General features: G+C 46.1%; 1 protein-coding gene across 2 annotated transcripts in view; it reads left to right on the top strand.

The window, feature by feature from the left end:
• Positions 1-23,335, top strand: part of FSTL4 (follistatin like 4) — a 440,321-nt gene that overhangs the window by 389,907 nt on the left and 27,079 nt on the right. The window contains exons 9-11 of one of the 2 annotated variants that reach the window (XM_082835740.1): positions 19,389-19,550; positions 19,934-20,068; positions 20,999-21,025. In XM_082835740.1, the coding sequence (XP_082691866.1) occupies positions 19,389-19,550; positions 19,934-20,068; positions 20,999-21,025 (324 nt within the window). The remainder of the gene's footprint in view (positions 1-19,388; positions 19,551-19,933; positions 20,069-20,998; positions 21,026-23,335) is intronic. The other variant, XM_082835739.1, reaches the window with a different exon arrangement.

Consider the following 23,335-nt stretch of genomic DNA (forward strand, 5'->3'; position numbering starts at 1 on the left):
ACATTCTTTTGATTGGTTGGTGGTGAGGTAATTGGGAGTCAACACTGTCAACCTTCTGATTCCAACCGGTCTGGGTTCTATGTACTTGTGGACAGCATAGAGTTAACTTATTCCACCTGGTGGGGGTTTCAGTATCTGCAAAACAGCTCAAAGGACATGGCTCAGAATGTTATCTATAGCCCTTGAGGAGGAACTAAAGGTCCTTGACTTTGTTTAATGACTAAACTATTATTATTTTGTCTTGCTTAACTGTTTTCCTTTCTGCATTTTCTCACTTGTCTGATTAAATTTATTCTTTGGCACTCAGGGCAGGCCTGGGAGTCTAAAGGTTTTCTATAGACAAGAGGCAGGTGGAGGACATGGGGGTTGGGGAGGGAGTCTGTCCCGGGAAGGCCCCATAGGGTCCTGCTCGATTACAGTGACATGGAGATGGCAAGCTGTTGTGGTCTTGATCCAGTGAGAAGCAGACACTGTCTAGAACATGCCACTCCTCCTCCAGGTACTGTGGACCCAAATCACTTAGCCAGTTGGGAGGCCTTACTTTCTGCAAAAGGGTCTGCTTCCCACCTCCCTCCCCCAGAGGCTTAAGGAGCCTCAGCTGGGGCCCAGCCAAGCAGAACCCCAGCAGCTGCCTCTCTGCTTCCCCTGTGTTGCCAGGACTCCCAGAGAAGAATTAACCCCTGCTGCTGACCACGTCAACAATTGCAATCGTTTTCTGAGACTTTCTCTGGCCAGTCCCTGGGCTAACACGTCACATGGACTCTCCCCATCAGTATATTTTAACCCACTTTATGGATGAGTCTCTAGGTAAGGTCACTTTCCTGGTCACACCACTGGTAGGTGTCATTCTAGACCCAGCCTCTGTCACACGGCTGGCCACTCCCCATCACAACAAACAAGCCACCACAGTGCCATGGCAGATCAGCACTCCAGGGAAATTAGACATGTCCAGCCACGCCCAGCTGGGCGTCACTGCTTTCACCAAGCAGGCCTGAGCAGGGCGTCTGTGCACCACAGAATAATGGGAAAGCTCCAGGTCAGCCCCAGACCCTTTGTGCCAGCTGTGTCCAGGGCTTCTGCTCTGATAAAGTATACACGGTGTTGAGAATAATTACATCATGAGGTCAATGTCACTTACCTCTGGGATCCTGGGTGACAGGCCATTTAAGGACAACAGAGTGAGCTCAGCTTGCCTCTACATTTGTCTTATAGGATGTTTTAGGGATTTTTATGTTCGTATGTGCCGAAGCCGTATTTTATTAGTATTTCCCTTGAGCTGGGACATATTTAATCCTTTGGGGCTTTGTGGCTGTGTTTGTTGGCTTGAATCAGGGTGTACAATGAAGTTTCTGGATTTCATCAGAAATAACCCAGGGGTTCCCAGTTATAACACCCCTGGGTGAGTCATCCCAGGCTGCCATTCAGAGGCCAGCCTGGTGTGCAGCAGGCGGGCAGTGTCTGGGCCGCCCCCTGAGCAGGGCTGCTCCAGGGGCAGAGTGTGTACTCTGCAGTGTGAAGAGGGCTTTATCATCTATAGCTGGAAAGTGGTGCCCAGCCTTGTACAGTGTTGGTGAATGTGTGCTTGTACAACTCCACACGGTTTGGCCCAGGTCCCTCGGGTCCTCAGACCAGCCTGAAAAAGGGAAATCACCCAGGATTCCCAGATCCTCCATCCAGCCCTTCGCATCCTGCCCCATCTCATAAGAACCGAGGGTACAAGGAGAGGGCCTGAGCCTGGTCCCCTTCATTTCCTCCAGAACAAATCTGTGGGGAAGGGAGGGGATCCACCAGCCCAGGAACCAGAGTGACTCGTGAGTGAGAGCCTGTCCTCGCCTCAGGCGCCTGCAGGAGACTCTGTGGTCTTAAACACCTTTAATACACGAATGGCAGGTCCACGGTGCTGGGAGGGCCCTTCTGCCTCCTGTTCCCCCAGAATTCTGAGACAGAGCTCATGATGGGAATGAGCCATTTCCTCCCTCCCGGTGCTGAATCCGGGAGCAAGGCCCAGGCCCACGGACACCATGTGTTGCTGGGCTGAAAGTAGAGACTAGGCTGCTTCCTGTTGCTGCCCGAGTGGGGAGTGGACTCTGCAGCTGGCACTGGACAGTTCTGTTCGAGCCTCCCCGGGCACTCCACTCCTACCCACCCCCCAGCCCAGCGATTGCTAAAGAGGCTGCCTAGGGCTAGGGGAGTCTAAACAGCAAAACCTCCCCACTGAGATCCAAAGAGAGGCCCCCTGAGATCCATTTCCTAACTGCTGGAGATTTAAGGCTTCTCTTCCAGCCGAAGCACTAGAGTCAGCGGCAGCATGCCGGGACCTCCGTATTTTGCGGTGGGCTTTCCACCTCATTCCATGGCTTACTTCGCTCAGTTCCATGACGGCTGGGCTGGGCCATTAGGGTGGGCCTCACTCCAGGAGCCCACAAGGTCCCTGAGCTGGGCTCACCCCCAGGCACGTGGGGGTGGCATTTGGGTCCATTAAGCAGCTCCCTCATGGAGCACCGTACTAAGGTAGATCTGGTGTTGCCTCCCAAGGACATGAGTCCATTGCCTGCTGACCGAGGAACAAGACACGAGGTTTTCAGAGTATTCCAGAAGTGAGGCATGCTGTGTTGACTGAGAGGGAAAACCTCCCTATCTGTGTGGGAAGGTGGGAAGATGTCATTGAAAGTAAAATGGTACGAAAGACACAATTACAGTAGGAACATTTACTGAATAATTACTGGGCACCATCTCTGTTTCACAGATAAGGAAACTAGGGCTCAGAGAGATTAAGTGATCTGCCCAGGAACCCCAGCCCTACAATTAGTATATAACTGCAAAACGGATCTTGACACCAAAGCCTAGACTCTTGACGCCTTCTCCGCCCCATCCTCCCCTTTGGGACATTGCACTGTTGCTGTGGGTGAATCCAGATGTGGTCGTTCAGCAGGTCGGCGTTGATCTGCTGTCGAGGGGGGGCACACTGTGGGGGACCGGGGACGGGAACCCTGCCTCGTCTATCCCTGCCCCTGGTGCTGAGCTCATGCATGGTCAGAAACAGCTGGCTTAGCGAGCATCCAATGGAGGACCCACAGCGTAGATATAAGGGCAGGCCCCGCCCGCAGCAGGGCTGAAGCTGATGACCTGCACGGCTTGGCCGTCCAGCTCCAGGTGGGCTTGGCAGATCACTGTGCAGATGCCCGATGCTGCTCAGGTTCCCAGGGGGAGGCCCAGGAGGGCTGGGCTGCTGAGGAGGGCTCACCGAGGCGGTGGGCACGGGGGGCTTCCGGGCAGGAGGACTGGGAAGGTGAGAAGGCACCGTCTTTGCTCAGGACAGAAGGAGCACTGCTTTGCTGAGGCATCTCGTGGAGAAGATGTGAGAAAGCTATAACAGATTCATCTGTGGGATTTGTTCCTTTTTGTCAGTCATCCCAAGCGTGAGTCAAAAGCATGAAAGATGTCCCAGAGCAGCTTGAGTAGCATTGGTGGGGTCGCCCAACTGTGCTGTGGGTGGTGGGATTTGGTCCCCTCTTGGCCTGGAAGATGGCCTGTGGCTTACTGAGCCGAGGCGGTGCCCAGGACACACAGACAGGGAACAGTGTTCTGTCGTTTCCTTCTCCTTGCTTCTCCTCAGTCAGAGGGAGGACAAGAAGGGGAGGATGACGAAGCGGGGAGAGGAGGCCCTGCCAGCTCCCTGCCTCTCTGAGGGCTCAGAAGACTCCATGTGAATGGCAGGTGTTCTGGGGAGGCAATGTGTGGCCAGTGGGCCCAAGAGACGGGGATACCGCACATGCGAACAGGAGCTGGGTGGCGCTGTTCCACCCAAGGCACGGCGCAGACCCGCGCTGGAGACACCTGTGTCATAGGGTCAAGACATGAACTCTGAGCCAGAGAGACCTGGATTCAAGCCTAGTACCTATCCAAGTGCTGGTACTTCCTTGACATACATCTTTGGTGAGTAAACTCACCTGTAAAATGGGAATGACAATAGTGCCTCCTCCCTTATAGGCCTGATGAGATCGGATATGTGTCAGATGCTTGGGAAATGCCTGGCCAGATACAATTCAGAGTCCAAGATGGGACTCCAGCTCATTATACAGATGGGAAAATCAAGACCCAGAGGAAGTTGCCGAGCCAGGAATAAAATACAGACTCCGCCCTGGAGCTGCCTCACGCCCTGGTGGCAGGGGCCGGGCTCCATATACAGGCTGGGCCACCATCTTCTGGAGCTTCTCCTCCGTCCAGGACTCTACCTTGACCTGGGTTGCTAAAGGAAGCCCTTCCAGGCAACTATTTCCTTTCTCAAATTATTAGTATAACTTCCCCATAGACCAGACCCCCCAGAGATGAGGCCCAAACACTGACATGATTTATAACTTCATGCAAACTTCCCACATTGCTTCCATAGGAGGAACAGAAACTTCAGAAATAAATGATTAATCCATTAAATTAAAAACACCCTCAACCTCCCCACAGTTCAGACAAGTAGCAATTCATTCCCAAAGCACAATAGTAATCTCTCACATCTGTCTATTACTCCAGCTTGGTACTTTTGTGAATGTGCCTCTTACTTAAGACATATTTATGCTGCCTTTCACCTTGGAAATGATTGATGTTTCCCAAAGAAAATGTGCCTTTGTGTTGTGTATTGAAATATTTTCATGGGAAGGTTTTGCAAATTTAAAAGAAAATGAATGTGTTTATCCCAGATACATTAATTCGAATGCTTTTTAGTGTGTGAATTAACACAGAGGAAGAGGGGAGATCAGGGCCAGAGGAAAACAGTTGGGCCTTTGCCTTGCTGCTGGCAGAAAGCTGGGTCTCCACCCGATCCCTACCCTGGGAAGGGTAGTTTCTCACAAAGAAAATGCAGGACTTTTTCTGACAGGACCCTGGCCAAGCAGGGGCCAAGGGTACCAAGGTCTTTGATGCCTCCCTGCCCAGGGTTCTCCTTAGGCCCTCCCTGTCCTGGCAGGAGGCTGGATCAGGGCTCTGGCTGCAGTGCTCTCTTCAGAGCCCGGGGCCTGTTCCACACCAGCTGCAGTCTTAGCGATGCCTCATCACACGCGAGGAGGACAGTTGGGTCCTGGAGGCAGTGGCTGAGCTTCTACCCAAATGATGGGATGATTATTTGTTCCCTTTAACATCCTATTGCCAGTTTTCAACTTAGCAAAGGTCAGGTCAGGGCAAAACGGGCTTCTCGGTGGAGCTCCTTGGTACTCCGGGGTTTGCGTTCCATGTCGCAGGCCCGCTCGTGCCAGGCATGGAGCTGGGAAGATCCAGGAGGCTACTGGCCCCGATCTAGCCGGGGGTCTGGGCCTGTGTGCAGGGCCCCCTCCCATTGCTGCTGACTGGGCTGCGCTTCTTTGGCCTCCTCCACGCCAATCCCTCAGGAACCGTAGGAGGGGAGGCCCAAGCCACGGGCTCACGGAGGGGCAGCAGCAGCTTCCATCCCCGGGAGTCCACCGTGCACGCTCACAGACGCACACACGCATGCACACTGGGACCCAGGCCCTGCCCCACCCCTCCCACGTGCCCCTGCCCCGTGAACTTCTCTCTCTCTGCCAGGCCCGCCCTGCCTCCTTGACTCCACTGCCCTGCACTGATTGTTCCCTTGGCTAAGAATCCTCCCTCCCACCCACCTCTCCCCGCTCCGCCCTGCCTTGCTGCCAACACCACCTCACCCTTCACTGTCGTCATCATTCATTCAATAAGCGTTTACTGAGGTTCTCTGCATGCCACTCACCAGGCTGAGCACTGAAAACAGCAGTGGACAGACCAAAATCCCCATCCTCATGGAGCAATTCAGAGGGTGGAAGATACTAAGGAGGAAAATTTTAAAACAGGAGGGGATAAGGAGACTCAGATAAAAGGTGGAAGCTTTAGGTATGACGGCAAGTAAAGGCCATACTGAAAAGATGACATTTGTGTCCACTTGGTGGGAAAGTCAAATATGCCTCCAAAGGATCTTGGTCTGAGCACCTGGAAAAGTAAAGGCCGTTCACTGAGAGGAGAGGATCGTGGAGGAGCAGGCTTGGAGAAGGAAGATCTGGAGCTCGTGGGGACGTGATAAACGTGTGATGTCGCGCAGCCCACGGGGTATCTAAGTCTGGAGTTGAAGGAAGAGGTTTGACTGGTGGTATAAATTTCCGATGCCTCACAGGGGGGCTTGTATTTAAAGTCAATAGACCAGAATAGATGCTGAAGGAGTGCAGAGAGAGAATGTCCAGCAGCCGAGCACGACAGCGCTGAGAGCCTGGGGGATGAGAAAAAGCAGCAAGGAAGGCAGAGAAGAAGCCACAGAGACAGGAAAACCAGGAGTATGGTGTCTGGGGCCAAGTGGTGTCTGGGGCCAAGGAGGAGGAGTGATCAGCTGTGGTGAATGCCACCGGCAGGTCAGGGAAGGTGAGGAGAGAGAACTGGCCATTGGGTCAGGGTCGGTGTGGGGGGGGCGGGGCACTGTGGTGCAGAGCAGAGCCATTTCCACACGTGGTGGGGAAAGGTCTGCCTGGAGCTGGCTCCGGGGGGATGGGGAGGAGATGTGAGAGCCACCAAGTATGGACAACTCTCCAGGGTGTTTCCAAGAAGAAAAACGGGACAGAGTTGGGGAGAGAAGCTGGGGTAAAGAGGTTTTGGGATTGTTTTCCAAGATGGAAATTAAAAGTGTTTTATGGACTAATAGGAAAGATCCAGTAAAAAGGGGGAAACTGATGCAGGAGGGAGAGAGAAGTGCTAGAGGGACGTTGTGGACAGGACGTGAGGGGATGGAATCTAGGAATGAGGCTCGCGGGACAGGAAACTCAAAACTGGGTCCTTTTCTGGGGAATGGAAGGAGGATGGTCTGTCGGTGGCAACACCTGCCCCGCCTCCCAGTCCATGGGGTAGGGGGCGGGGCGGGGGGACAAGTGTGGGGGGAGAGCCACATCCACTTAAAAGGCTGCAAGAGAAGGAGTGTCACCAGGTTTCCATCTGAGCAAGAAGGTGAGGAACACTCACAGAGGAGTTTAAGGATAGAGGACGTTCTGCTGACGGCAGAACATGAGTTCTAGAAGGCGCAACAGAAGGTTTGGGGGGTGATGGATGCCCCAGCGGCCTAGGCTCTTGTAGACTGACAGGATCCCAAATCAAGGGCATGAGGGAGAGGGCCCTGATGGTCCTCAGTTGGAGATGAGGAGACTGGGGACAGGGGCCACTGGGAGGTGGAGGACACGGGGTTCTGAGGGCCATCTTTAGTCCTGCTGATGGAGGGATGGAGGTCCAAGGAGGAGTGGTCGTAGCCCCCAGGATGACTTCGGCTCCTGGAGACCTCCAGGCCAGCCAGGGTTTCCTCCCTCTCAGCAGACGTGAGCTGTCTTCTAACCCCTGCCACTGGAGGCCCAGATGTCTTTGCCCAGCAGATAGTCCTTTGTTTTTAAGTGAATGGATGGTTCCACTCCCTTGACTTTCAGTCAGCTTTTGTCTTGTTGTAGAACAGCGCCACCTATTTCAGTTCAATCGGTCTGCAAGAGCTTCCAAGTCAGGGCTGACCCAGGGTCTCACCTGGAACCTGACAGGTAGAAGCAAATCCCCCAGCCCCAACCAAGACCTCCGGAATCAGACACTGTGGGGTGGGCCCAACATTGTTTTAACAAGAGCCCCCGCTCCAGCCAGGGGATGCAGATACACACTCAAGTGTGACAGGTTCCTGGGTCCACAGATTCCCATCAGAGGGCAGGACAGAGGCAAAGACTAGTCTTCAAGGCTTGTGCTGGCCACTGGGCACCTCACTGAGGAGACTGGTCCACAAACCACCAGTTCACTGGACAAACCTACTATCAATAAAGGGGTAGGCCCCACAGGCATAAGGAAAGTCTGTATTTCCTTTGTGAGGTGGAGAGAATAGATCCAAGTGCTCTATTCTGATAAGTCTTCCCAGACCCCTGTCCCTATGTCCCCAAAGCTCCCTTCTGGTAATCCTCATCACACCTTGCTGTTATGTTACTCATCTTCCCCCTGACAGAAAGCTTCATGAGGCCAGGGACTGGGTCGATCTTATTCACTGCTCTGTGTGTAATGCCTGACCCTTAGTTGGGATGTAATAAATGTTGACTGTACAATATTGAGTTGACAGAACTTTGTAAACTCTATAAAGACCATTAATGTGCTGCTGGACTCAAAGCTGGGAAGTGCCTCAGCCCTCCCCTCTCCTCCCCACACTGCCTTTCCCTCTCCCCCTGCCTCTCCCCCACCCCCCCGCGCCATTTGCTATTGTAATATTTGAAATACTTTGTAATATGTGGTATGGAAAAATGACAGTCATCACTCTTGTTTTTCAAAATTTCTTCTGCTGTTCTTTCACATTCTTTCTTCTAGCTAAATTTGAGAATTATTTTGTCAAGACCCCACCAATTGATTTTAACTGGAATGAGATTAAATGTTTGGCATAATTTGGAGTATCTTGTTTCTTAACAACAGTAAGTCTTCCTATCCAAGATCATCTCTCTCTAATTTTTCAAGTCTTTTTATATGTCTTCAGTGAGATGTTATAGTTTCATTCATTTCGGTCCGCTGTGTTTTCTGTCTGGCCACTACTGGTACATAAGTGAGCTATTCATTTTGTCTGTCTGGGTACTGGCCCCTTTACGGTACTCACTTATTAAACCTTACACTTCTGGTTCGTTATCTGGAGCATATCCAGGTAAAGTATGATTTTTCTCCACCTCTTTAATATTTCTCCCTCTCATTTCTTGCCTTCTATTGACAGTAACATCCAGAAAAATGTTGAGAGTCTGATATTGCCTCCTTTCCTCTTTCCTTTTTGTTTTTTCCCCACTTGATGTTTCACCGTTCTGAAAAGATTGGTGCTGGTCCCACTTTTTATAGAGATATTCTTCATTGTAGGAAGAAAATATTATTCTGTTCCTATTTTATTGAGGTTTTTTTCCCTCGAGAAATGGATTTTGAATGTTTTTCAAAGGCCTTTTAGTGTCTAGCAAGAGAATCAAATGGTTTTTCTTTTTTGACTGCCTTTGACTTGCATATGATTAATTATAGATTTCCTAATAGTTAGTCATTGAAACGTATTATACTTGGTCACAGTATGTTCTTTTATTGGGTTGGCAAAAAAGGTCGTGAGGTTTTTCTGTAACATCTTATGGAAAATAATACATCTTACCCAATAATGCCATGCTAGGTTTGATTTGCTAATATTTTTATGTGGGTATTTGTTTTTGTGTTTTTTTAATTTAATTTTTATTTTATATTGGAGTATAGTTGATTTACAATGTTGTGTTAGTTTCAGCTGTACAGCTAAGTGATTCAGTTACACATATACATATATCCATTCTTTTTCAGATTCTTTTCCCATATAGGTTATTACAGAAATGGAGTAGAGTTCCCTGTGCTATACAGTAGGTCCCTGTTGATTATCTATTTTACATATAGTAGTATGTACATGTTAATCCCAAACTCCTGATTTATTCCTCCCCCCCACCACATTTCCTCCTGCCCACAACCACAGGTCTGCTTTCAAAGTCTGTGAGTCTGTTTCTGTTTTGCAAGTAAGTTCATTTGTATCATTTTTTCTTGGATTCCACATTTCTAAGTCTGTGAGTCTGTTTCTGTTTTGCAAATAAGTTCATCTGTATCTTTTTTTTTTAATTCCACATGTAAGTGGTATCATATGATATTTGTCTTTCTCTGACTTATTCGCTTAGCATAATGATCTCTAGGTCTATCAATTTTTTCTTAATTTTTATTTTATATTGGAGTATACTTGATTAACAGTGTTGTGTTAGTTTCAGGTGTACAGCAAAGTGATTCAGTTATACATATACATGTATCTATTCTTTTTCAAATTATTTTCCCATTTAGGTTATTACAGAAAATTGTGTAGAGTTCCCTGTGCTATACAGTAGATCCTTGTTGATTATCTGTTTTATACATAGTAGTGCGTATATGTCAATCCCAGACTCCGAATTTATCCCTCCCCCCAGGCTTTACCCTTTGGTAACCATAAATTTGTTTTCTAAGTCTGTGAGACTTTCTATCTTGTAAATAAGTTCATTTGTATCATTTTTATAGATTCCTCATATAAGTGATATTATATGATATTTGTCTTTCTCTGTGTGACTTGCTTCACTTAGTATGATAATCTCCAGGTCCATCCATGTTGCTGCAAGTGGCATTATTTCATTCTTTTTAATGGCTGAGTAATATTCCATTATATAAATGTACCACATCTTCTTTAACCATTCATCTGTCAATGGACATTTACATTGCTTACATGTCTTGGCTATTGTATACAGTGCTTCAGTGAACATCAGGGTGCACATATCCTTCCGAATCATGTTTTTCTCTGGATATATGCCCAGGAGTGAGATGGCTGGATCATATGGTAACTCTATTTTTAGTTTTTTAAGGAACCTCCTTACTGTTCTCTATAGTGGTTGTACCAATTTACCTTCCCACCAACAGTGTAGGGGAGGGTTCCCTTTTCTCCACACCCTCTCCAGCATTTATTGTTTGTAGACTTTGTGATGATGGCCATTCTGACTGGTCTGAGGTGATATATCATTGTAGTTTTGGTTTGTATTTCTCTAATAATTAACAATGTTGAGCATCTTTTCATGTGCCTCTTGGCCATCTGTATCTTTTCTTTGGAGAAATATCTATTTAGGTTTTCTGCCCAATTTTTGATTGGGTCATTTGTTTTTTTAATATTGAGCTGCATGAGCTGTTTGTAACTTTTGGATATTAATCCCTTGTTAATCATGTCATTTGCAAATATTTTCTCCCATTCTGTGGGTTGTCTTTTTGTTTATAGTTTCCTTTGCTGTGCAAAAGCTTTTGAACTTAATTAGGTCCCACTTGTTTATTTCTGTTTTTATTTCCATTACTCCAGGAGACGGCTTGAAAACGATATGGCTGCAATTTATGTCAAAAAGTGTTCTGCCTATGTACTCTCTAGGAGTTTTATAGTATCCAGTCTTACGTTTAGGTCTTTAATCCATTTTGAATGTATTGTTGTGTATGGTGTTAAAGAATGTTCTAATTTCATCTTTTTACATGTAGCTATCTAGTTTTCCCAGCACCGTTTGTTGAAGAGACAGTCTTTCCTCCATTGTATAGTATTTCCTTCTTTGTCGTAGACTAATTGACCATAGGTGCATGGGTTTATTTCTGGGCTTTCTGTTCTGTTCCTTTGAGCTGTACTTCTGTTTTTGTGCCAGTACCATATTATTTTGACGACTGTAACTTTGTAGTATAGTCTGAAGTCAAGGAGCCTTATTCCTCTAGCTCCATTTTTCTTTCTCAAGATTGCTTTGGCTATTCGGGACCTTTAGTGTCTCCATACTAATTTTAAGATTTTTTGTTCTAGTTCTGTGAAAAATGGCATTGGTAATTTGATAGGGATTGCATTGAATCTGTAGATTGCCTTGCTTAGTATAGTCATTTTTACAATACTGACTCTTCTAATCCAAGAACATGGTATATCTCTCCACCTGTTTGTGTCATCTTCGATTTCTTTCATCAGCATCTTATAGTTTTCAGAGTACAGGGCTTTTGTCACCTTAGGTAGGTTTATTCCTAGGTATTTTATTCTTTTTGATGCAATGGTAAATGGGAGTGTTTCTTTAATTTCTCTTTCTGATCTTTCATTGTTCGTTTATAGGAATGCAAGAGATTTCTGTGTATTAATTTTGCATCCTGCAACTTTATCAAATTCATTGATGAGCTCTAGTAGTTTTCTGGTAGCATCCTTAGGATTTTGTATGTATCGTATCATGTCATCTGCAGTGATGACATTCTTTTCTAATTAGAATTCCTTTTATTTCTTTTTCTTCTCTGATTGCCGTGCCTAGAACTTCAACACCTATGTTGAATAAAAGTGGTGACAGTGGACATCTTTGTCTGTTCCTGATCTTAGAGGAAATGCTTTTAGCTTTTCACTGATGAGAATGATGTTAGCTGTGGGTTTGTCATATATGGCCTTTATTATGCTGAAATATGTTCCCTCTATGCACACTTTATGGAGAGTTTTCATCATAAATTGGTGTTGAATTTTGTCAAAAGCTTTTTCTGCATCTATTGAGACAATCATGTGGTTTTTATTCTTTAATTTGTTGATGTGGTGTATCACACTGATTTGTGGATATTGAAAAATCCTTGCATCCCTGTAATAAAACCCACTTGATCATGGTATATGATCCTTTTAATGTATTGTTGGATTTGGATTGCTAGTATTCTGTTGAGGATGTTTGTGTCTATGTTGATCAGTGATATTGGCCTGTAATTTTTGTTTTTTGGTATCTTTGTCTGGTTTTGGTAACAGGGTGAGGGTGACCTCACAGAATGAGTTTGGGAGTGTTCCTTCCTCTGTGATTTTTTGGAATAGTTTCAGAAAGATAAGTGTTAACTCTTCTCTAAAGAGTTTGATAGAATTCGCCTGTGAAACCATCTGGTCCTGGACGATTGTTTGTTGGGAGTTTTTTAATCACAGTTTCAATTTCAGGACTTGTGATTGGTCTGTTCATATTTTCTATTTCTTCCTGGTTCAGTCTTGGGAGATTGTACCTTTCTAAGAATTTGTCCATTTCTTCCTTAGTATTTCTGTCATGTCCATTGTAACTTCTCCTTTTTCATTTCTAGTTTTATTGATTTGAGCCCTCTCCCTGTTTTTCTTGATGAGTCTGGCTAAAGGTTTGTCAGTTTTGTTTATCTTTTCCAAGAACCAGCTTTTAGTTTCATTGATCTTTTCTATTGTTTTCCTTGCCTCTGTTTCATTTATTTCTACTGTGATCTTTATGATTTTTTTCCTTCTACTAACTTTGGGTTTTGTTTGTTCTTCTTTCTCTAGTTGCTTTAGGTGTAAGGTTAGGTTGTTTATTTGGGATTTTTCTTGTTTCCTGAAGTAAGATTGCATCACTATAAACTTCAGTCTTAGAACTGCTTTTGCCACGTCCCATAGGTTTTGGATCATTGTGCTTTCACTTTCATTTGCCTCTAGGTATTTTTTAATTTCCTCTTTGATTTCTTCAGTGATCCATTGGTTGTTTAGTAACATATTGTTTAGCTTCCACATGTTTATGTTTCTTTGGGTTTTTTTCTTATAGTTGATTTCTAATTTCATAGCATTGTGGTCAGAAAAGATGCTTGATATAATTTCAATTTTCTTAAATTTACTGAGGCTTGCTTCTTGGTTCAGCATGTGATCAGTCCTGGAGAATGTTCCATGTGCACTTGAGAAGAACGTGTATTCTGCTGCTTTTGGATGGAATGCTCTGTAAAAATCAATTAAGTCCATCTGTTCTAATGTGTCATTTAAGGCCTGTGTTTCCGCATTGATCTTATGTCTGGATGATCTGTCCATTGATGCAAGTGGGGTGTTAAAGTCCCCCACTACTATTGTGTTACTGTCAATTTCTTCTTTTATGACTGTTAGTATTTGCCTTATATATCCTTATATATTGGGGTGCTCCTTGTTGGGTACATATATATTTACAATTGTTATATATTCTTCTTGAATTGATCTCTTGATCATTATGTAGTGTCCTTCTTTGTCTCTTGTAACAGTCTTCATTTTAAAGTCTATTTTGTCTGATATGAGTATTGCTACTCCAGCTTTCTTTTGATTTCCATTTACGTGGAATACGTTTTTCCATCCCCTCACTTTCAGTTTGTATGTGTCCCTAGATCTGAAGTGGGTCTCTCGTATGCAGCAATATATACGGGCCTTGTCTGTGTATCCATTTAACCAGTCTGTGTCTTTTGGTTGGAGCATTTAATCCATTTACGTTTAAGGTGATCATCAATATATGTGTTCTTAGAGCCATTTTGTTAATTTTTTTGGATATCTTTTTGAAGGACTTTTTCCTTCCCTTCCTCTTTGTTCTGTTCTCTTGGGATTTGATGACTATCTTTAGTGTTGTGTTTGGACTACTTTTTGGTTTTTTGTATGTATCTAATGTAGATTTTTGGTTTGTGGTTCCCATAAGGTTTTGATATAGCAGTCTATACATATACAAGATTATTTTAAGTTGTTGGTCTCTTAATTTCCAATGCATTTCCAATATCCTGCATTTGTACTCTCCTTTTCTCACAATTTCTGGTTTTGATATCATATTTGTGTGCAGATGATTTCCTTCTTTTACTATATGTTGGACTTTACTGGTGAGCTTTCTCATTTCTTGTTTCTAGTGTGTCCTTTTCCTTTCAGCCTACAGAAGTTCCTTTAGCATTTGTTGCAAAGCTGGGCTGGTGGTGCTGAACTCTCTTAGCTTTTGCTTATCTGTATAGGTTTTCGTTTCTCTGTCGAATTTGAATGAGAGCCTTTCTGGGTAGAGTATTCTTGGCTGTAAGTTTTTCCCTTTCATCATTTTAAATATATCATGCCACTCCCTTCTGGCCTGCAAAGTTTCTGCTGAAAAATCAGCTGATAACCTTGTGGGAATTCCCTTGTATGTTTTTTGTTGCTTTTTCCTTGTTGATTTTTTTTTTTTTTTTTTTTTTTTTTTTTTTTTTTTTGCGGTACGTGGGCCTCTCACTGTTGTGGCCTCTCCCGTTGTGGAGCACAGGCTCCGGACGCACAGGCTCAGCGGCCATGGCTTATGGGCCCAGCCACTCCACAGCATGTGGGATCTTCCTGGACCGGGGCACAAACCTGTGTCCCCTGCATCGGTAGGCAGACTCTCAACCACTGCGCCACCAGGGAAGCCCTTCCTTGTTGATTTTAATATTTTTTCTTTGTCTTTAATTTTTGTCAATTACTATGTGTCTTGGTGTGTTACTCCTTGGTTTTATCCTGCCTGGGACTCTCTGCACTTCCTGGACTTGGATGACTGTTTCCTTTCCCATGTTAGGGATATTTTCAGCTGTTATCTCTTCGAATATTTTCTCAGGTCCTTTCTCTCTCTTCTCCTTCTGGGACCTCTATAAGGTGAATGTTGGTGCATTTAATGTTGTCCCAGAGGTCTCTTAGATTGTCCTCATTTCTTTTCATTCTTTTTTCTTTATTCTGTCCCACAGTAATGATTTCCACCATTCTGTCTTCCAGCTCACTTACCATTCTTCTGCCTCATTTACTCTGCTACTGATTCCTTCTAGTGTATTTTTCATTTCAGTTATTGTATTGTTCATCTCTGTTTGTTTGTTCTTTAGATCTTCTAGCTCTTTGTTAAACATTTCCTGTATCTTCTCAGTCTGTGCCTCCATTCTTTTTCTGAGATCTTGGGCCATCTTTACTATTATTACTCTGAATTCTTTTTTTCATGTAGATTGTGTATCTCCACTTCACTTAGTTGTTCTTCTGGGTTTTTACCTTGTTCCTTCGTCTGGGACATATTCCTCTGCCATCTCATTTTGTCTAAATTTCTATGTTTGTGGTCTCCTTTCCACAGGCTGCAGGATCATAGTTCTTCTTGCTTCTGATGTCTGCCCCCCAGTAGGTGAGGTTGGTCCTGCTGCTTGTGCAGGCTTCCTGGTGGGAAGGACTGTTGCCTGCCCTCTGGTGGGTGGAGCTGGGTTTTGTCCCTCTCTTGGGCAGGGCCATGTCAAGTGTTGTGTTTAGAGGCAGCTGTAAGCTCAGTACAACTTTAGGAAGCCTGTCTGCTGATGGGTGGGGCTGGATTCCCACCCTGCCGGTTGTTTGGCCAGAAGCATCCCACAGTGGAGTCTGCAGGCTCCGGGGTGGCCCCAGGTCTCATTGCCAAAATGGAGAGCTCACACTGATCAGTATTCTGAGCCCTCCACCGCCAGTGTCCTTGCCCCCACAGTGAGCCATAGCCAACCCCTGCCTCCCCATGAGACCCTCCAAAACCCTCAGGTAGGTCTAACCCAGGCTCCTATGGAGTCACTGCTTTGTGCTGGGTCCCAGTGCATATGAAGTCTTGTGTGCATCCTCCAATAGTGGAGTCTTTGTTTCCCCCAGTTCTGTGGAGCTCCTGCATTCAAGCCCTACTGGCCTTCAAAGTCAAATGCTCTGGGGGTTCCTCCTCCTGATGCCAGACCCTCAGGATGGGGAGCCTAACATGGGGCTCAGAACTCTCACTCCTGTGGGGGAACCTCTGTGATATAATTATTTTCCAGTTTGTATGTCACCCACCGGCAGGTATGGAATTTGATTATATTGCAAAAGCTCCCCTCCTACTGTCTCTTTGTGGCTTCTTCGTTGTCTTTGGATGTAAAATATCTTTTTTTGATAGGTTCCAGTCTTTTTTGTCGATGGATGTTCAACAGTTAGTTGTGATTTTGGTGTTTTTGTGAGAGGAGGTGAGCACAAGTCCTTCTACTCTACCATCTTGTCCAGAATCCTGATTTGCTAATATTTTACTTGGGATTTTGGTATATCTAGTACTGAGTGAGTTAGGTCTGTAATCATCTATTTTGTGCTCTCTTTGGCAGGTTTCCGTGTCCAGGTTATACAGCTTCATTATAAAATTTGGGACATCTTCTCTGCTGTATGCTGTAGGAATTATCTGTTCCTGAAATGTACAAAAGAACTTCCCTATGAAACTAATCAGGGTTCTTTGGGGGTTAGTAGCGCCTTTTTAAAAACAGCTTTATGAACTTTCTTTGTAAGGAACCGGTGGGTGACATAGGTGTGCCGAGACACCGTGAATTGAAGGAAAAGAAAAAAACCTGAATAGGTTACCAGAGTAATTCAAGGTAAACTACAAATAAAGGATAATTGAGACAGCAGAGAAAAAGAAAAAAAAACAGCTTTATAGAGGTATAATTTATATACAAAAAAACTGCACATATTTAATCTATACAATTTGATGAATTTGTACATGTTACGCCTAGGATACCACCACCACAATCAAGGTAACAGACATACCCATCACCTCCACTTTGTTTTTCTTTTTTGTTCGTTTTTGTGGTGAGAACACTTAACATGAGATCTACTCTCTTAATAGATATTTACGTGCACAACATAATATTGCTGATTATAGGCCCTGTATTGTATAACAGATCTCTAGAACTTAGTCACTGCATCACTGAAAAGTAGTGCTTTAAAATGTTTTAAATGCTCTCTTCTTGATTCCATGTCAATACTTTAAAGTTTCCTTTTAAGTGATTCATTTCATTGAGCGCTTCATGTTTATTACCTATAATTGAACAAAGTACTTCCATATTTTTTAACCTCCTCTGTGTTCTTTATATTTTTCACTAAACAAACTTGCCAGAAATTTGGCTACTTTATTCATTTTCACAAACATCCAAGTCTCAGATTTATCAGTTCCACTCTTTTTTGGCAAATTGATTCATTCCTTTCTGCTTCTATCTCTATCGATTCTTCCCTCACCTTCTTCAAGTTTACTATGTGGTTGCTTGGCAGGCCTATATAAATAAATGGTGATCTAGCAGGAGCCCAAGGTTATTCACTCCCAGGTCCTGGCCTCCCACATTCTAGAACCCGGGCTGCTCTACCTCCTTCTCCAACTCCCCACCAGTCCAGTGTTCCTAGGTCCCCCGTCTCTATCTCTGTACTTTTGAATCATAGCCTCTTGAAAAGAACTCTGCTGTCTCTTCAACTTGAACCCCATTCCTCTCTTTACCAAATTCAGGGTATAGGAAGTTTTCCTAGATAAATTACTATTTCTTCCTTCTTTGAACCAAGGGGAGTCAGAGAAGAGAGATCCACTTCTGTGTTCTAAGCAGTCCTCCAGATACGCCTTAGCTAGAGCCCCTTTTACTTCATTGATCCCAAGTGGCCTGACCCGTGACAAGGACCTTCTCCCACACCCTGGGACTCTCCCCCAGAACTGCAAACAAAGAGGAACCAAGGAAATGACTCAGATTTTATTATTGTTTGGTCTGTGTGTGGTTAGTCATGGGTGCCTCTGAGCTCATGTTATGGAAACAGCTCTGGCCACTCTGAAGGTGGGTTTGTGCCCTTTGCCAGCTATCCATTTGGCTTTGTCCTCGGCCCCCTACTTTGCCCCATAGGTCAACCAGAGGAAAGACTTGAAACTCAGGCTAAGTTGATCAGATTATTACCAGCCTCCTGGGTTTTGACAGGACCTGCAGCATCTGTTTCTCACAATAAGGTAATAGAATTTTTCTTTTGTCCTCAGCCTACCCAAGCACAGATCACTAGAAATCTTCACGTTCTAGGATCAACATTATCACTTCCTTCTATATATGCGTCAATTTGTTCCACCTCTAGTCCCAAGAAAAATCTCTCTCCTAACATACTGGGTCACTTTCTTTTCTTTTTTGTTAAGTTATTTTTTTAAAATATTTATTTAGGCTGTGCTGGGTCTTCATTGCAGCACGCGGGATTTGCGTCGTGGCATGCGGGATCTTTCAGTTGCAGCATGCGGACTCAGTTGCGGCATGTGGACTTCTTAGTTGCAGCATGCAAACTCTTAGTTGCAGCATGCATGCAGGATCTAGTTCCCCGACCAGGGATCGAACCCAGACCCCCTGCATTGGGAGCACAGAGTTTTACCCACAGGACCACCAGGAAAGTTGCCCTGGGTCACTTTCTTTTATCGGACAATAGGGAAAATGTAGTTGCTGGCTTCAAGGCAAAGAATGCATCTCCCAACTTTCCAAAAGGTGTATGATGTGGTTTTTGTTATTGTTGTTGTTTAGTTTAATATCCAGGTGCCTTTACAGAAGCTCTCATAAACCCTTTTTGGAAGTATGTAGAGAAACATGCAGGAATAAGTAAGAGCCCCCAGTTCCACTGAAAATGATAATTATTTTATTTCCTGGGCCCAGAGCAAGGGGTAGGAGGGAAGATCCTCCAGACAGTCCTCACTCCTTCCTGCCCTACAGACAGCCCACGTAGGAAAGGCCAGAGGGTAGAGGGTACTGAGGCTCATCTGATGGGTGGGCCTGGCCACATCCCCAGCCCTGAACTTGACTTCCGGGACCCATGGGTGGGTCAGGAGCCAAGGAGGGCACACTTGCCTCTCACGCATGTTCCGGGGATGAGAAGTGGAAAAATAAAAATGACCCACTGGAAAACCAATGGTCTTCCCTAGAGCAGTAATTAGGGGCCCTGCCAGTCAGTGCCCGTAAGTACTTTGTGAAGCACTTCCTTGCAAGAGATTAAGGCCCTGTCCAGTGGCTTTCCGATAAGAGAAACAATGTATCTGAATTTTATTCATTCAGAAGTAAGTTTTGGCAGTTGTTGCTCTTTACGTGTAGCGGCTGAACAGCCGTAAATATTTGGACTGTCCCTCTGATCATATTTAGAATAATGATGAACGCCATGAATTACAGCGTACAAAGCCTGACGTGTTTATTGTCGGCAATCCATTTTATAGCCCTTTCTTTTAGGGCTTGCAAGCTGGTTACAAAGAGAACTCCAGAGTCGTCTCTCGGTTCAGCCCTCTGGGCAGGGTCTCCGAGTTGGACTACAGGCCTGAGGCAGGTGAAGGCCTTTTCTCACCAGCACTAACTCTCACCCACAGTGCCACCCGTCATCCGTGTCTATCCAGAGACCCAGGCACAGGAACCCGGAGTGGCAGCTAGCCTGAGATGTCACGCAGAGGGCATTCCTATGCCCAGAATCACTTGGCTAAAAAATGGCATGGATGTCTCAACCCAGATGTCGAAACAGCTTTCCCTTCTAGGTAAGCGCTCCGCTCGGTGTCTCTGTGCCGTTTTTCCCATCAAGTTCAAGCTGACGCTCTCCCCAGGAATGGGAATGAGAGGAGTGATTTCTTTCTAAGTCAGACATTCGGGGAGCAAACAGATATCTCCCCGTTTCCCTGCTCTCTGGACTCACACAGATCTTTGTGAGCACAATGATGAGACGCTGTCAATCAGGTCCCAGGTCACCTGCAGTTCATTTCTGCTGTTCCAGCTCTTCCTGGGCGTATATCAGGGTACTGGCTGCCCTCAGCCCTGCTGAGGGGCTGTGCTTTTAACCTCAACACTCTCAATAGAAGGGAGAAGGGAGGAAGGATGGAGGTCCCAGCTGAACAGGCCGCCCTGAGCACTGTCCCTTCTACAGCCAATGGGAGCGAACTCCACATCAGCAGTGTTCGGTATGAAGACACAGGGGCGTATACCTGCATTGCCAAAAATGAAGTGGGCGTGGACGAAGATATTTCCTCCCTCTTCATCGAAGACTCGGCTAGAAAGACCCGTGAGTCCACGCTTGCCTTTGAGCTCCTCACTGAGCTGGTTGGGGGATGTTGGGTGGCAAGGGCCACAGCCACCAATCATGAGCCCCTGGAGACAGGGGTAAACCTCATATCCTTCTGTGCTCAAAGCTGGGGACAGAGGGTGGCCAGAGGTGGGTAGACCTTCCCTGTAAGCCTAGACAACTCTGGAGGCACAGACAGGGAAACTCTCTGGACAGCAGACAGAACCCAGGACCACAAGGAAGCTCGCATATCATATCCCCAGTTCTGCCTCCTACTTGCTCTGTCCCTCATCCGCAAAAGTGTTCATGCTAACCGCGCACCAGCTGCTGCTGCCCATCCACGGCCCAGGAACTGGCCTGTGCACTCTCACACACCTGTCTTTACTCCAGGGATTGTTGCCCACCAGGGGCGCTAAGCAGGCTCTCCCTCGTAGCTACTGCTCCCCAAGAGACCCTGCAAGGTTGATTTCATGGATATGGGTGTCGGACATGGTCTCTTTCCCTTGATCAAAGGCTCTAAGCTGAGTCTTTATCATCAAGGGAGAAAATCAGAAGCATTGCAGATGGTCTTCCTAGGGAGGATCCTAGCAGAAAACCAGCTTGCTCCTGGAAGTAGTCCAGGAGGTCTGGGAGAGACGTTGCTTGCTCTTTATCATCCACAGAAGAGGAGAGTCCCATTAGCTTCTGTGATCCTGGAACCTGATTCATTAGGAACCAAAAGGGTCCTGAGCCCTGGAAGCATTTGTCCACATCCAGCGTCCCCCCTCAGTATTGCTGGGGCCATGAGTGGTGCAGGTTCTAAACATGATGGACTAGATACCAGTATGTTCATGAACTGAATCACTACAAGGAAGGTTCTGAAGTTGCTTTTTTCTTTTTTTTTCCGTCCCTCCATCACATTCCTGCTTTCACCGTTCTCTGATGCTGCAGTTGCAAACATTCTATGGCGAGAAGAAGGTACCAAGCTTTGTTATTCTGTGTCGTGCCTGTGCTCACGTGTGTTCATGGTTCCATAACAGGCCATCTTCCCATAAGCCAACAGCTTTTCCAGACATCAAGCAGTCCCCACAGGTGGGGTCCACGGGCCAAATCAGATGGGAGCGGGGAAGTCCATGTCAAAGTCAAGTGGCACACGTGAGGCAGATTTAAACTTACTAGTGTCTTGAACGGACATTAGACGATTAGAATTTTTAAAACGAAAGTTTCCATTTAAAGCAATTTTGAAACCTCCACTGAAGCCAGCTTCTTGGCAGGGGTCCTGGCCAGAGCTGGGCCTTAAACTTTTTTCCAGTAACTGATACTGGCGTTGGGGTTTAGTGTATACTTTGAGGAAATGCTGAATAAAAAAGCTACCATGATTTCTGTACATGTATGTTTACATGTATATTTCTAAATGAATGGGTTTTTAAAATTTGTATCTAACCATCTGTAGATATTAGGTTGGGCCATACAAAATTGCCATTTTTGTATGTCAAAAATGGTCTGATAACACGACTCCAAAAATGGCAGGCACACGTGGGCGCTGGGTTAAAGAGCCCGAGTCGCTCTGTGGGGTGAACGTGCATTCGTGGACCCCAACCCTACCTATGAACCCCTACACCAGAGAGTCCAAATCCCCTGAGGTAACTTATTCTCCAGCCAGGTGGACAGAGGGACGGTATGAGAAGCAGCAGAGAGCACCATGCAATTTCGGGGCTAAGCACTAAATTTCCTCCTTTAAAACCCGTCGTATTTCCTCATATTTTTTCCTTAAGAACTTCCATGTTACCTACAGTCTAGCATATGCACGCATACACGCACTCAGAGTAACTTCCTGAATGTCAGGCACAAATGCTCACACAGTAAGTCTGGGAGCAAAACAAAGGCAGAGCCCGGAAAGTGAGGGATTGCTGCCAATGGGCTTTAGGAATCCTCAGGAGGAAAGTCAGAGCAGCGGTTGCTAATCATGGACAGTGGTCCCTTGACGCCGCCTGAACTTAGTCCCTGGGCCACAGTGCACACAGAGAGCTTTGGCTCTGTGTCTTTGAAAGGTGTTTTCTAAGGGGTGTTTCCAAATTTCAAAAGTGGAGACCTGCAGAGAACGCAGGAGGCCCTGGAAAGTGTTAAATGCAGCTCTGGAGGCCCAAAGGCCAACTTAAGACCCACAGCTGCCTCGGGGCTTTAGGCTGGCTGGTGCCGCGCTAATATTGGACAACCCAGCAGCGAACAAACTCCATCACGCCTGGACAGCTAGCTGCTCACACCCCTCCCTGCTCAAACTCCAGGCCTGGAGGTAGGGAAATACAGAAGCAAAAGCAAAGAAGCCAGCAGGGCCCCAGGGCGCTGTCAGCTCTCAATAGGAACAGTGAAATGATGGGTGCGCAGAAGCAGAGAAAGCTCCTGTGTGCCCCCTTGGTCAAGCTAATCACGAGCAGAACCTTCCAGGGGCTGGCTCGTGAGGCCAGCTCTCTGGAAGTCAGTTATTTGTGGAGCAAGGCCTTGTTGAGCCTCACGTTGCACTGTCGACTGTGACAAGGCCCGGTGCTCAGCCTGCAGTGTAACCACAGCTGCAAAGCCCACGTGGGCTCTACTGAGCTTTCCATCTCATGTGGGTTCTTCCAGCTACTGATTTTCCAAAAACCTTGGGAGGCTACTGAGGGGTCTGTGGTCTTACAGGGCCTTTGACCCCCTCTGGCCCCTACAGGTTTGAATGAGAGAAGCGTGCCCAGGTGAGAGTGTACGGAAGAGAAAGTCCTCCTGGAGACAGGATAGACTGGGGTCAGAGCGAATGTGTGCTACCTAGCCCACTCCAAACAGTGGGCGGCCGTGTAGGAGGCGCTGGCCTGCTTCGTCTGGCTCTCAGGACAGGCTGCCCAGCACCCCAGGATTCCCACTGGGGCTTATGCAGTGCTCCTAGGTGCTCCCAGTTTCTGAGAGGCTGGCGTCTAGCTGTCTTTAGTGGCAGGAGCCCTCCTGCCCGGAGCCCCTCTCAGCACAGAACCAGAGGCAGGTGAGGCTGTGTCACACAGTCAGGGACCTCTGTCCACACTGGGAACCACAGGCTCTGGTGAAAATGACCTGCAGAGCCCCTGAAAGCAAGTGGAACGGTGATTCCTATTTGCCTGTTTCATTGTTTTCTAACTCACTAAACTTACCCAGCTAGTCAGTTAAGTCAGTACACTGGTTTTCTCAGCATGACTGGAAAGAGAGAATTTTCCACATCGCTAATTCTCTTAGAATTCATAGCAATCTTTTCAATGTTTTACCTTCAAATGAAATGAAGGGAAG

Source organism: Leucopleurus acutus, assembly GCF_964270905.1.
Source record: "Leucopleurus acutus genome assembly, chromosome: 3".
Lineage (NCBI taxonomy): Eukaryota > Metazoa > Chordata > Mammalia > Artiodactyla > Delphinidae > Leucopleurus > Leucopleurus acutus.